Source organism: Podarcis liolepis (genome assembly GCF_965112155.1).
Source record: "Podarcis liolepis genome assembly, chromosome: 3".
Classification (NCBI taxonomy): Eukaryota; Metazoa; Chordata; class Lepidosauria; order Squamata; family Lacertidae; genus Podarcis; species Podarcis liolepis.
The window spans coordinates 51051365-51064576 of NC_139557.1; the positions used below are offsets into that span (position 1 = coordinate 51051365).

The 13212-nt window shown below is 40.4% G+C and overlaps 1 protein-coding gene across 1 annotated transcript in view; it reads right to left on the reverse strand.

The window, feature by feature from the left end:
* PREP (prolyl endopeptidase) overlaps positions 1 to 13212 on the reverse strand; it is a 59244-nt gene that overhangs the window by 15782 nt on the left and 30250 nt on the right. The window contains exons 9-10 of the mRNA XM_083497659.1: positions 10921 to 11118; positions 6429 to 6532 (exon numbers count right to left, since the gene is read on the reverse strand). Of these exons, the coding sequence (XP_083353785.1) occupies positions 6429 to 6532; positions 10921 to 11118 (302 nt within the window). The remainder of the gene's footprint in view (positions 1 to 6428; positions 6533 to 10920; positions 11119 to 13212) is intronic.

Genomic DNA, 13212 nt, shown 5'->3' on the forward strand with positions numbered 1-13212 from the left:
AGTGGAGGAGGAAGGGAGTCTAATTCTGAAATGAGGTGTATACACCCTCAGAGCGGATCCTCAGAGTAAGCAACAAGGCTTTCATTCCAGTTTATATAAAAAGACATCATAGGGCAGGAATTGGCAATATACTCCAAAACATCTGGAGGGTATCACAACTCCCATTAGCCTCAGCGGGCATAGTCAATTGTCAGGGATTATGGGAGTTGTAGACCAAAATATATGGAGAGCACCACATGAGTTATCCTATGCCTAGAGCAATATTCCTAATTACCCAGATGCCCATCAGCAAGTGTTTTGTTCTGCCACTTTTATGAAACATTTTGAACTGTCAAACAAAATAAATTGAGATCCACTTGCTAATGTAAGAGGAAGTAATTCTTCTCTATCTTGGAATATGTGAAATAATGTGTTGATTGTTAACTCACAAAGGCAAGATCAATCTGTATTCCTAGATCAATGTTTGTGTTAGCTGCAAAACTACAATTAAAAAGGATGAAAGTTTTACCCATGCTCCATTTCAGAAATGATACTGGAGGGGGAAGAAAGGACAAATAGACTTTATCCTTCCCATGAGTAAAGATGAACTCAATTACTTACAGTAAAAGTCAAAATACATCTTTATTCAGAGTACTTTAAAGACTGGAAAAGCTTTCATTTAAATTGCCTGCGTAGTAAGCAATTTGTAGAGCAATAGGATCAATGGGTATGGATTGAAGCAGATCTTCTTTCAGGACGGTCTTTTAACAAGCGGCATCTGAAGGTTTGGAATGAAGCCTCAGATTGCAACGTCCTCATCCATCAGTCAATATCTCCACTACTCACTGGAAACAAGTGGGAAATTGGAAATACTACCCAAACTATCACAACATATTGCATGCAGGTATGCAGCCCAACATTACCTGTTCACAAAAGTGCTCTGACATCTCATCTGCAATGCAGGATAAGCAGATTCATACTTTTAAAGCAGCACAGAAGAGTGACGTTTGGTGGGTACAACTCCTTATGCAACAATAAGAGAAGCTGCACATGCTGATATTACCTGTATCCTCCATTTTATCTGGGCACCCCAGGCCTCAAGATGTTTGAAAAGAAAACCACGTTCAACAACAATTCATGAAGAGACCAGTCCTTCCTTACTTTCAATTTGGGCTGCAAGCCTCCAGGGGTTTTTACTGGTATTTGTTTTAAAACAATGGTCTTATTTGTACATAAGGGCAAGGAATGGTCCAAAACAAACCCACACGTTGCTGCTCAACTGCATCCCTCTCTTCTCCCTGTTCTGCACTGGGAAGAAGCAAACCAGTCATCTTCTTTTGCATTATGTGCAGACGAGTGTTTATGCTTTGATATTCTCCAAACAAACCATGAATGAAAGCCAAAGTGTATTGTTTGCTTTATTGCTTGTGGTTTGAAGGAAACAAACCGCAAATGCCATTTGCCAAACCAGCACTCTGGTTCCTTTCCTACTGGCCTGGCAGTTGGCGCAGGGAGGAGAGGGGCGGGCACCAAGGAACAGCATGCATCAGTAAACTGTATGCTTAAGAGTAAACCATCCATTTATGACTTACCATGCTTTATGGCTTATTGCTATGTGTGAACCAGTTCCCTAGCGCAGACTTGGAAGTCGTAGCACTGCTTGAAGAAATATGAATAGGAAAACTATGTTCACAGGTCTTGTCTATGATCACAGGTCTTCCCCAGAAAAAGAAACAGGCAACGGAAAGAAAAGAGTAGGCTAAGAAGCACATAGATGCCAGAATTGGGGAAGAAGAGGGGGGAAAAACAACCAACCTATAAATTTTCTTCTAGAAAAAACTTATTTCTTGTTCCTGTGCTAGCTAGCAAAACACTCAGCACACACTAAGAGGCAAAGGCTTCTGTATTTTTCACCAAGGCCAACAAGAGAAGATAACATGTTTAGGGAAGCTTTTAATGTTTGATGTATTACAGTATTTTAATATTTTTTTGGAAGCCGCCCAGAGTGGCTGGGGAAGCCCAGCCAGATGGGCGGGGTATAAATAATAAATTATTATTTATTATTTATTATTTGTTATTATTATCATTATCATCATCATCATCATCATCCCAACTGTTCCCAAATGGATGGAAGTAGCACTACGCTGAAAGTAGTCTTTTTTTTTTTTGCTGAAAAGCATGCCTTCCTCTAGTGACTTGCATTATTTTAGATTGCCCTCAGTTTCACTTGCCCCCCTCAGTGATGTCATCACATAGCTAAATCTAATAGGCCGCACAGCATTATTAGAGCGCATAATCTCCAATGGATAGGATCATCCATAGGACTAATTAAGGCTGATTGGAGCAGCAGTAACAGCTGGGGGGAAAATTCTCTGAAGAAGTAGCTGAACTGGAGATACGATAGGCCAAACAGGATTGAGAGGAGGGAAAGAGGTGAATTTTGGCAGAGAAAAATGTTTCACATCATAACATTTAATTTCTACTTGAACACTAGCGTATTTGGCAGAGCTCCAGAGAGCAGGCCTGAGCATACAGGGCGGCATCCTAAACCTGCATTCATAATAACTATTACTAGAATTTGAGACATATCTCAATGGTAGAGCAGCTGCTTTGCATGCAGAAGGTGAAGGTTCAAACACTAGCATTCTCCAGGCAGGGTGGGGAAGAACCATGTCTGAAATCTTTGTGAGCCACTTGCAGTCAATGTAGACAACGTAGGAGACACATCAGTATAAGGCAGCTTCTTATGTAAAACCAGACCACTTGTTTGAGGGGACAACCAGTAAGTTGAAACACCAACAAAAAGCATAATAATAATAATAATAATAATAATAATAATAATAATAATAATAATAATAATTTTATTATTTGTATTCATGCCCCAGCCACTCTGGGCAGCTCCCAACAGAATATTCACTTCCTAAAGAACAGAGCAAGGCACAGCTCTTCTGAAATACGAATATTTTCAGTCATCTTAAGGGTGATGCTCATTAGCAAGATTGCAGAGCCACTGAACATTTTGAATCCCAGTGGACCACTTATTTGGAAAGATACTAGGAAAAAGAACCTTCAATATATTCTCCCATAAAAATTGTGATCTGAATCTCTTATTATCCCCCCATAAGGGCAATCAGGAACTTGGTTAGTACATTTTTTTAATGGAAAAAAGACTTTCATTTAAAAAAAGTTTGCACATTTAATACTCACAAAGTGTCACACCAGTAAGGATAGCATGATCCAAGAATGGTGTGGGAAGACAATTGTGAAGAAATTTCTCTTACAAACTGCCAATTAAATTCAGTTCTGACTCATCCTCAACCTTGTCGAGATTACCACATCTGTATCTAATACAGGCAATTCTGTGTAAGGGGCAAAGATTATTTTAATCTCGTTTCTACTCCTGAATAAACAAATATTCCAGTCTACATTGTTAAATGTAGTAAGAAAGGAGCTATACTAAATTCACTATACAACCCAGACCTTTCAGAGGGTTTTCCACAGACATCTGGTTTACCACTGTGAGAACAGAACGCTAGATCAGATGGGCCTTTGGTCTGATCTAGCAGGTCTCTGATATTCTTATATTTTCACAATATGACCCTTAATCTATGCTATTCCTTAGAATACACTGTTATCCTTAACCAGTCATGCAACTTTCCTTTAAATAGACGTTCACAACTGCCCAGACAATTCCTGGAGCCTGTCATTTTGTATCTGTTTAACTGGCATTAAGAGCAATTGAACTAGTCTCAACCACACTGTTTCAGCACCTGTAATCTTGGCCTGCCAAAATAAATGTACTGAATTCGGAACTGGAACAGCTGGAGGTGTAATCTATGATGAAATATCACTCTAGGGCTCATCACAAGGGCTGAAAATGCATAGCTTTTACCTAAAGAAACATATGAATGATTTACAATACCAAACAGGAAAGCTCAATTAAACAGAACTGTGCGAACTTGTCTCTGTCCCTACATAAACTTAAGGAGGAAAACAGTGTTAATAATGGGGAGTAGGGGACCAGTATTCAAAGGCCTGGCTGGCTTGTCTCTTTAAGCCACATTTAAGCTTAACTACTGTTAAAAGGAGAACATGGTTTGGCTTAGCATTACAGCTGAACTCAAACTGTCCCGTCCCCCCACAACTGGCAATGCATGCAAAATCTTCTGCAAAACACTTTGCAGGATCCAACGATCAGAACAGCCCCTTGCAAAGAGAGGCCAAAACATCAACTAACTCGGATCTTGCAAAGTGATTTGTAAGGGGCATTACAAGACCCAAATGTCAGTTCATTGTCGGTGCTTTGAATGCTGGTTGGATTTGTGACATAAAGTGATTGACAGGTGGATGGACACACCCAACAGTCAAATCTGGTTTACTGGGGATGCTCCACTGTTTATATCTAGCTCCCCATCCCTGCCACAGCAGGTAAAGCCAAACAGTTGTCTCAGTTGCTTTCTTCTACACAGATGAAAGAACAAAAACATCAACAACAAACCAACCACCCAGCCACAAAATCCAATCATATTTGAGAATAATTTGTTCAAATTATACATTTGTGTTTAATCTACTCTCAGTCCTTTATGGAACAGTGATGCCAGTTCTGTACACTCATACACATATTCAAAGATTTTCTGAGCGTTCACATAACAGACATCAACATAAAACAGAATCACAGTACATCTTTTAATCTTCACTAATATATGCCATGCTAGCAATGATGGGATTAATTGTGCTTATCAGAAATACTATGTCTCAATAATACTGTGTGTTCTAGCAACATGAGTATATTGTTAGTCCTATTAGAGATACCTAGTTTAATGTACTGAAAACAGCCTAGCCATAAAAATGTTGACATTGCACATCAGTGATGACTTTAAAGCTTCAGTCAAAAAGACAGAACTATTGGTTCCTTTTTAAAAACAAATCTCAAAGAACTGATGTTGAATTCTTCAAACGTTTGCATGGTTTTAACACTGGAACTTGAGGCAAGTACAGAAATGATTTTAGATTCTACAAACATTTTCCACCTAAAATTCCCATTAGCTTTTCCTCCCACTGAAACACTTTAATTACACGGGTATTTGAATTCAATTACTGTCATCTCACTGAATGTAGGAACACTGTATACTTATTAAGGTTACACACCCATGTCCTTTTTACAAAAACACAAGATGGGTCACAAAAGTGCATGTACACAGTACGCTTGCATTAAGGAACAATGGTGGCACCTTTGATAATCTCTCTTGCCCATCTGTCTGCAGTGGAATCATAAGATGGGTGGCTGCAGTCTGTCCGTCCCTGACCTAGTCCAGCACCCCATTCTCACAGTACCCAACCAGGTGCTTCCAGACAAGCTCACAAATAGACATGGAGGCAACGCCCTCTCCCCACTGTCTCCTTTCTCCCCTCCAGCAAGGAGCAGTCAATGGCGTGTGGCATCATGAAGGTTCTTTTCAGCCATCATGGCTGAGAGCCACTGACAAGTGGAACTTGCATGAAAATGTTGCTATGGATTCTCATTCTAACATAATTTCACCTATGCAAGGATTCAGCCAGTAAGCCTTCTCCTAAGAGCTGAAGAAGGAACTGTGGGGCGCAGAGAAAGATGGGCAGCCTAATTTCCCTGGGTGGGCAATTGACTCCAATTGGGGAGGGGGATAGTGAGAATTTCAGGTGGAGGGCAACAGAAGGATGTTAATAACCGAAAAAAGAGGGGATGGTACCCATACTGTTATGTTAGCGCAATGACTTTTCAGCTACACCATGTAACTTCCTGACCTCCTTCTCTCCCTGCAGGCCTTATGTCTCTGCCCCATCTACTCCAGAGAGTTGGGGAAGCTCCTAGAGCAGATTTAGGGGTGTCACAGGAAGAGTGAGGAAGTTACACTGCACAGCTTAAAAGCTGCTGCAGCAGCCTAACTGTTCAGTTGGATACTGCCCTGTGTCAGGAAGGGAACAGAAGGAAGGAGCTGTCCAAGCTGCTGGGGAAGGTGGAAACGGAAAGTAGACTCAGGGTCCCTCTGGCACTGGCACTGTTGAAATTCCAAGTAAATGCTTCAAATTCAGTACTTGTTCTCAAGGAGTCTCAGCAGATTCCCTTTTAAGTCACTATAATTGGCTAGGGACACTTGAGATTAAACTCTTAGGATAGTAAAGCATGACTCATAGCAAACACCAGCTACTGTTCTTAACACCACAGAATCACAAAGTATGGACTTTAGGGTGTCTGCCCAGGTGGCACATTCATTTTCACAGGGTACTGTCACCATCAGCATGAGATCAAAATGTCCTGTCAATTAATGGGCTCCATCCTGTAACTACACTTGTAAGGGTGCAAAATCGACCAAAAGGTAAATTCAAATCAATTGTAACCAACAGCAACTCTTGCCAGCCTTTTACAGCAGTTGATTAGAATCTGTAAGAAAGGATCACTGCTCTTTACTCACCTGCACTGTTTGGTAAGCTGAAGGATCAAATCCTTTCACTGTGACCTCTCGGAAAACTCTTGGCTCCAGTTCTTCTTTGGTCAGATCACAGTGGTAGATAATACCTGAAAATGTGATTCAAGTTGGTCACTTACTGATTCAGTGCCTCTTCAATGAACAGAATTCACAAGAGTCTGCAGCTATTATTGGTATACCAATGAACAGGCTGTATAAGCAACCAAGCATCACCTACAATACTCACGTGTGTGTGTTTGCGCGCGCGCGCGCGCGCACACACACACACACACACACACACACACGAAGCTTTGAAAATACAAATGAATAATAATTTATCAAGGCTCAACTTTTTAGCTGATGCAAAGTCTTTCCCTGTGGATCTAGTTGATGAATTCTGCTAGAATTCTTGCATTTCAAAAAGTAGCTCAAATTTTCCTTTCTTTCTTTATAATTAAATGGTAGTTGAAACACTCGTCTCCCCTCTAGAAAGCCCCAAGGCGTTTTGGCTTTTGCATAAGAGGCACTTAGGAATCAACACTTTGTATCCTCACCATCAAGTAATATCACCTTTAATCTTCCTTGGCCTCATATAACGAAAGGCTTTGAAATGGGATATGTTTTTAATGACATACCCTGCAAAAAGTGAGTAGAGCACACCTTTGAAATTTCCTGATATGCCATTAAATGCACACTCAATTGTGACCTTTCATCTTGCTGTAGAATTCTCAGGTGACTTATCTTTCCTTGCTCAGCCCTCCAAACTAAGTCAACGTTTTCCTATTTCCTACAACATAGTGAAGCATTAGCTATGGTTTAATGTGGCCTGTGAACACAGCTGGTACCTACTCTTTGTGTTTAATTGCCCGAACAGTGATATGTCACATAGTGAATAAGCTGCCTTTTTATTTTTATTTTGTTCTTAACACAAAACTGGGCAGAGTGTATTGTGCTACAAGTATGACAGAATTGCTCATCAAAATAGTATCTGACACACAGTCTTTCAGCTCCGATTCAGCAGGCTTTTCAATTGCCAAAGTTTAACAGTAAGTTCAAAGGGATCCAGCAAAGACACAGATTGTTAGGGATCAAAAATGTCTTGCTATATTTTTGCATACTTGGGGGGGGATTATCCTGGGCTCCTATTCTTCCTTTTTTAGTAATTACTAAACTTCCTGTACATGGACATTTCTCCTTGAAATAAATTCCATTTGCTTACAAGGCTCTCACAGTCGAATGTACTTAATACTTGTCTATATAAAGCGAATTTTACATGAAGAAAGAATGATAAAAAATACTCTTTTAAAGTCAGGCCAATTTTGTAATTGCTTTCCTTATTAATGGCCCTTCCTTAAATCACAAACAAATGAAGAGTAAACTAACCATTTCAACAAGAGCGTTCTACCATTTACAATGGTTAGAGTGTTGGACTGTAGTTTGGGAGAACAGGGTTTGAATCCCCACTCAGCCATGAAGCTCACTGGGTGGCTTTGGGCCAGTCACCATCTCTTAGTCTAAGCTACCGTACAGTATTGTTGTGAGGATGAAATGGGGAGGAAGAGAACCATGTACACTACCTTGAGATCCTTGGAATATAAAGGTGGTAAATAAAAATAAATAAACGAATTGAGATTCATAACCCACATTTCCTGAGGGGCCTGAGGAGGGCATCCCTACAAGCAATAAACCAACCACCCCAGACCTACTTCATCTAGCTTCTCCAGTCTGTAGCTCTGCAAACTGTCCTGGAAACAGGATGGATGGGTGGGTGGCATTAAAAAATACTTCCATTCTCATACAACTGATTTCCCCTTAGCAGAGCTGAGGTCAACAGCAGAGGTTTTTGGCACAGACACAAGTGATGGGCATTCCTGCTTAGAACATGTTGCCTCACTCTGCTTTTGTCCTCTTTTTTTATTGTATGCTGGGCTTGCATTTAGTCATCTGCCCAGTTGAGGAGGGAAGGGTCACAGACAGTGGGAAACAAGAGAACAACTAACTTAGGACATTACTAGGTGCAGCATACTCAATGGCTGTTTCAGTTTCCATCTTGGAGAGGAAAGAATGGGAGTGCTGATAGTTGGGAGGGATAGACAGCCAACAATGAATTATTATGTGAAATCAGTTGTGTTGTTAGAGTCCTAGATCACCTCCCCCTGCACCTTTCTCCCTTTAACATCACAATATAACATACTTTTTACTTTCTTTATAGGGTGTGCTGCAAGGTATGATCCCAGGGTAGACCCCAACCACTTTCTCCCAAGGGAATGTGGCCCTAGACCCTGAAATGGGCACCCACCTTTGTCTAAAAGACCATAATTAAGGAAAACTGGCTTTCAACTAATATCTTGTTGCTAATACAGTTCTTTTCTTGCAGTTACATTTCTCACTGCTGCAGTGATTTTCACACAGCCTCATTTGTGTGTTGATGCATTTTGATTTTACAATGCTTCCTTAACTCTGAGGATTTTGCTAGCTTCTGTCTGGCTTTCTGGGGGGGAGGGAGGGCTGAGTATCAAGGGGTGATAAGGAACAAGAGCTCTTCACAGTTAACAAGAGCTGCTGGTGGTCAGTATCTTGCAAGACACCAGGCTGGAACCAGAATGTCAGAGTTCCGGCTCTGCAAACGTTCAAGGCAGTTTACTAACTTAAAATAAAAATGTTCAAGAATACAACATTGGCAGCACAAGCCATCATTCTATAAAACAACAGAAGACACCGTAACGCTTCTGCAAGTGTTGAAACACACAGCTGCAAGAAGTGCAAAGCAGAAACTGAGTGCAAGAAAGATAATGATGCTATTAAATGTTGCTGGCACAACTGCACTCAGCTAAGAGCAGCTTCCTGACTTCTTTCCTCTCTTTTCCTTCCCACCCCCTATCTGAAGGAGACCAGAAAGGAACCACAACTTGAGGCTATCAACAGGAAACAAATTTGTTGTCCAACCAATTCAGGAGAATGAAGAAGAATGCAATTTTCAAGCTTGTCTGCTCAGATCCCCTTGGCACAAGAACTAATCTGTAAATTAGTGTTAAAAGAACAAAGTCCATGCACTGATCCTACTACTGGGCTTTGAAAACACAAAGTAAGCTTTCTTGCTAAAAAGCCATGGTCCTTTAAAAACTATGCTGATAAAGCCACATGAGAACAGACTGCATGCTGGACTAGATGGGTCACTGGGGCTTTTCTTATGTCAACATCTTCCAGCTTATTAATGTGGCCACTGCCATGATTGTTTACAAAAGCCTAGTGCAAGGTATTATGGCTACTTATGAAGTGAATACTGGAGAAACAGCCCCTTTATCCATTTATGTAGCATCTTTTGTGTAGGCAGTAGTTTCACAATAACTGCCCTCAGAGCCATTTGGAGACAGCCGCTTACTTCTTTACAAATGGACAACCATTTATATAGTGAGCAGCATGGTGTTGTATCTGAAATGTACTCCTTCAAGCTGCTCGTCTGAATGGTGGGAAACTGCATGTTTAAATTGTTCTATGTGCACACACGAAGGTCTCCCTGCATATAGAAAGTATAACAGCGGGAGGAAATATTGAACCCTTCTCCATGGCATGCTATGTGCAGAGAGGCTTGCTATTTTTTTAGCTGAGGAGCCATTTGAACTTGGAATATCCCACCCACAGGAAGAAACAGTATTGTCTAAAAATCAAAACCTCATCTTATTATTTGACTGACTTTATAAACAAGCCATACCACTCTGTCCAATGACCACATCACTTACTTACATCAAAATACCTCCTTCTTCACAAAATGTAAATAAGCAGGTTTTAGAATAGGTTAAGTTCCCTCACTACCTTTTGCTTTTCTCTATATTGAAAACTAATATGGTAAACTAATTACAGGATTTAAAAAGAAGCATTAATTAATCACCATGAATAAAGCTTTTCAGAAAGCTATGAAAAATAAAGATTGCACAAGGCACTAATTGGCAAACTATTTATGAAGATGGTAACTGGTCCCCAATAAACACCGAGCACAAATCATTGGTGGTTTAGACTTTATAGACAGTCATCCTTGATGCAACACTCAAGAGGCACACGAACTGTTTCCATTGTCATCATTCTATTGTCAAACTTGTTATTTTACAAAAGCCAGATTTCTATATGGTCGAATAAGAATCTTACAGTTGAATATGGGATTGATTTAATCTGCACAATAGATTGAATGAGAGCACTATTTAAGTACAGGTCCTTTCAATATATCATTCAGTCTTAGTAAAAAGCAGGGTTATTTGCCACACAGACATGATTCAATTCTGCAAGATCTTTGGGTATTGCAAACACTCCATGCTCTGTATGTACACAGTGACAACCTGCTGCCATGCTCCACCAAGCATGTGAAACAAGTTGTTCCAAAATAAGAGACTTGTGAAATATGTGCTTGCAAAAAGAATTTCCCTAGACTTGACTAACATTTGTGTATGGGAAGTGTCATGTGTGAAGCTGCCCAGAACATAATGCAAAGGCAAAACAGACTTACCAGGTGATAAGAAGGAAGTAAACTGATAAAATATTTCACTGTCTTTCTTTTGGCCACTATATCCCACAATGCTGCCAACGTCCAGCGGGAGTGTCTTGAGATGAGCTCCAGTTGTAAGGTCATGAAGCTGCAGGACGTTCTTCACATCATGGAGGTAACACAAGACTAGGAAGTTGGATCTGACACAAGCTGCCCATTCTGCCCACAGGAAGGGAAAGAGTCCATTTCAGAATAAGCAGTAAACATCACCATAACAGAACACAGCTAAAGTCACTTTGTTTAAAAATGCACAACAGTTATATAGATTTCCTTATCTCTTAAATCCAAGGGCCAAACACTTTAAACCTCATGCACAAGATCATTTGTTTTAATCTGATTACAGGCATGGAGGACCCAACTGAGCAGCATCACAATGCAGGGGGAGGGGTTTAGCCCCCCCCCACAAAAAACCCCTGCACATTTCTGATGCTTAGGTCACACCCACACCTTACATTTAAAACGCTCTGATGCTTCCGTCCAAAGAATCCTGGGGACGGTGGGAATTGTTGTTAAGGGTGCTGGGAACTGTAGCTCTGTTAGGGGTGAACTATAGTTCCCAGAATTCTTCTGGGGCAAGCTATGATAGTTGTAGTAGTATAAATGTGCTTTAATGTAAGGCCTGGCTGTGACTTTAGAGCAAAGGTTCCAGCAGGCGCCAAAGCTTTGTAGCCACACTGGGGAGGGGCTGTAGCTGAGGAAGGAAGGAATAAACTTCCCTTCCTTGCGCATCATGATCCTGATAACTGTGGGGGTGGGGGGGCATGCCTGTATTTAAGAAGAAAAAGAGAAAGCTGTCTACTGTGCATTAAGTGTAGCATGTAGCTTGGCCCTAAGCAAAAACACAAGTTCAATTAGATTCTGAAAGCTTTCCAGACCCGTAAATGTAGTTGTTTTACGTACTGTAAGCAAGAACATGAAATGTTGGCTTGTAAGCAAGCATATGGCAGACTGTCTGTATGTATTCTACATTGTTATTAATGAAACTTTCAGATAACCCATCTGGGTCTGGCAAAGTTAATAATTTGTGGGAATACTCAGCATGTAGAAAGAGCCTACATCTGTTCTCTCATAAAACAACTGAAGCAAAGATGCACTGTGATCTGCATTACTGATATCACAGAGGGATTACATAATACATACCTAGCACTCTTGGTGCTTACTCATGGCAGAGAGTGAAGGAGTGCAAGGTAAGCCAAAATATTTTCCCCACAACCCTCAACCACAGTTGGCCTCTTACATCAATAGGGATTTGCACTAACCAGGGTTCACTCTTAAAGAGGATTTATTGACATTAAGCAATATTAATGTCAGTGCACTTCACATGGCTAACCATGGCTATGGATAGTGAGGGCACCACATCTCTCAGACAGGAAGCACACACTGTCATGGCCCAAATCTGATCCCTTCAGGATTTGGTAGCATTAATTCTCCAGCGAACCTTAACAACTTTAATTCTTTTAAAATTTATATACTATCCACTCAACATCAAGACTCTGTAGGCAGCTAAATCAGATTATTAATTTAAGAATGTTAGATTGAAGGGAGACAGACAGAGACCACTGAAAAACATAACCACATCTTATTTACTCAAAGACTGCTACTGCTGAAGCAAGTTATCCCATTTTCTTGTCAACCAATTCCATAAATAACTTATCATACAAAACATTTTGCAGTAATTTCTGGCTTAGTTCAACTAGCATTCTTTGCCCACCAGACCAACCAAAAGAAAAAGAAAAAAGAATTACAAAACAAAAACACAGGCTGTTTTATAATGACAAAATGGGGGAAAGGAAATAATTGCTTCTTTTTATAGTAAGCTCTAAACACAGGACATCACTGCAACGGCTGTGCCCATATCTCTCCTTACTTACAGCAGGAGAACCTGCCTAAAGGCAATTTTATTTATCGCAGGGAGACAGACAAATAACTAAGTTGACTTGGCACAGGATGCAGTACAAGAACAAGGGGTTGTCTGAATTCAGGGACTCCTCATTTTCAGAGAGTTCCAGTTTCATGGGCATGGAAATCCTGAATGGCAAGTGGAAGGATACAGATACACCTGCCAAAAATATGTGCTTTAATCTCTAGCCACAAATTGTATTGATAAAAGCGACTCGCAAATAAAAATTATGCTGCAGAACAAGAAAACACTGCCTATTCAGGCAGAGCCTTCTCTAACAGCTTCTGTTAGTATTAATGTGTTTAGATAAAAAAGCAAGGTTGAAAAATATCTGAAAATAATGCCAATCATCT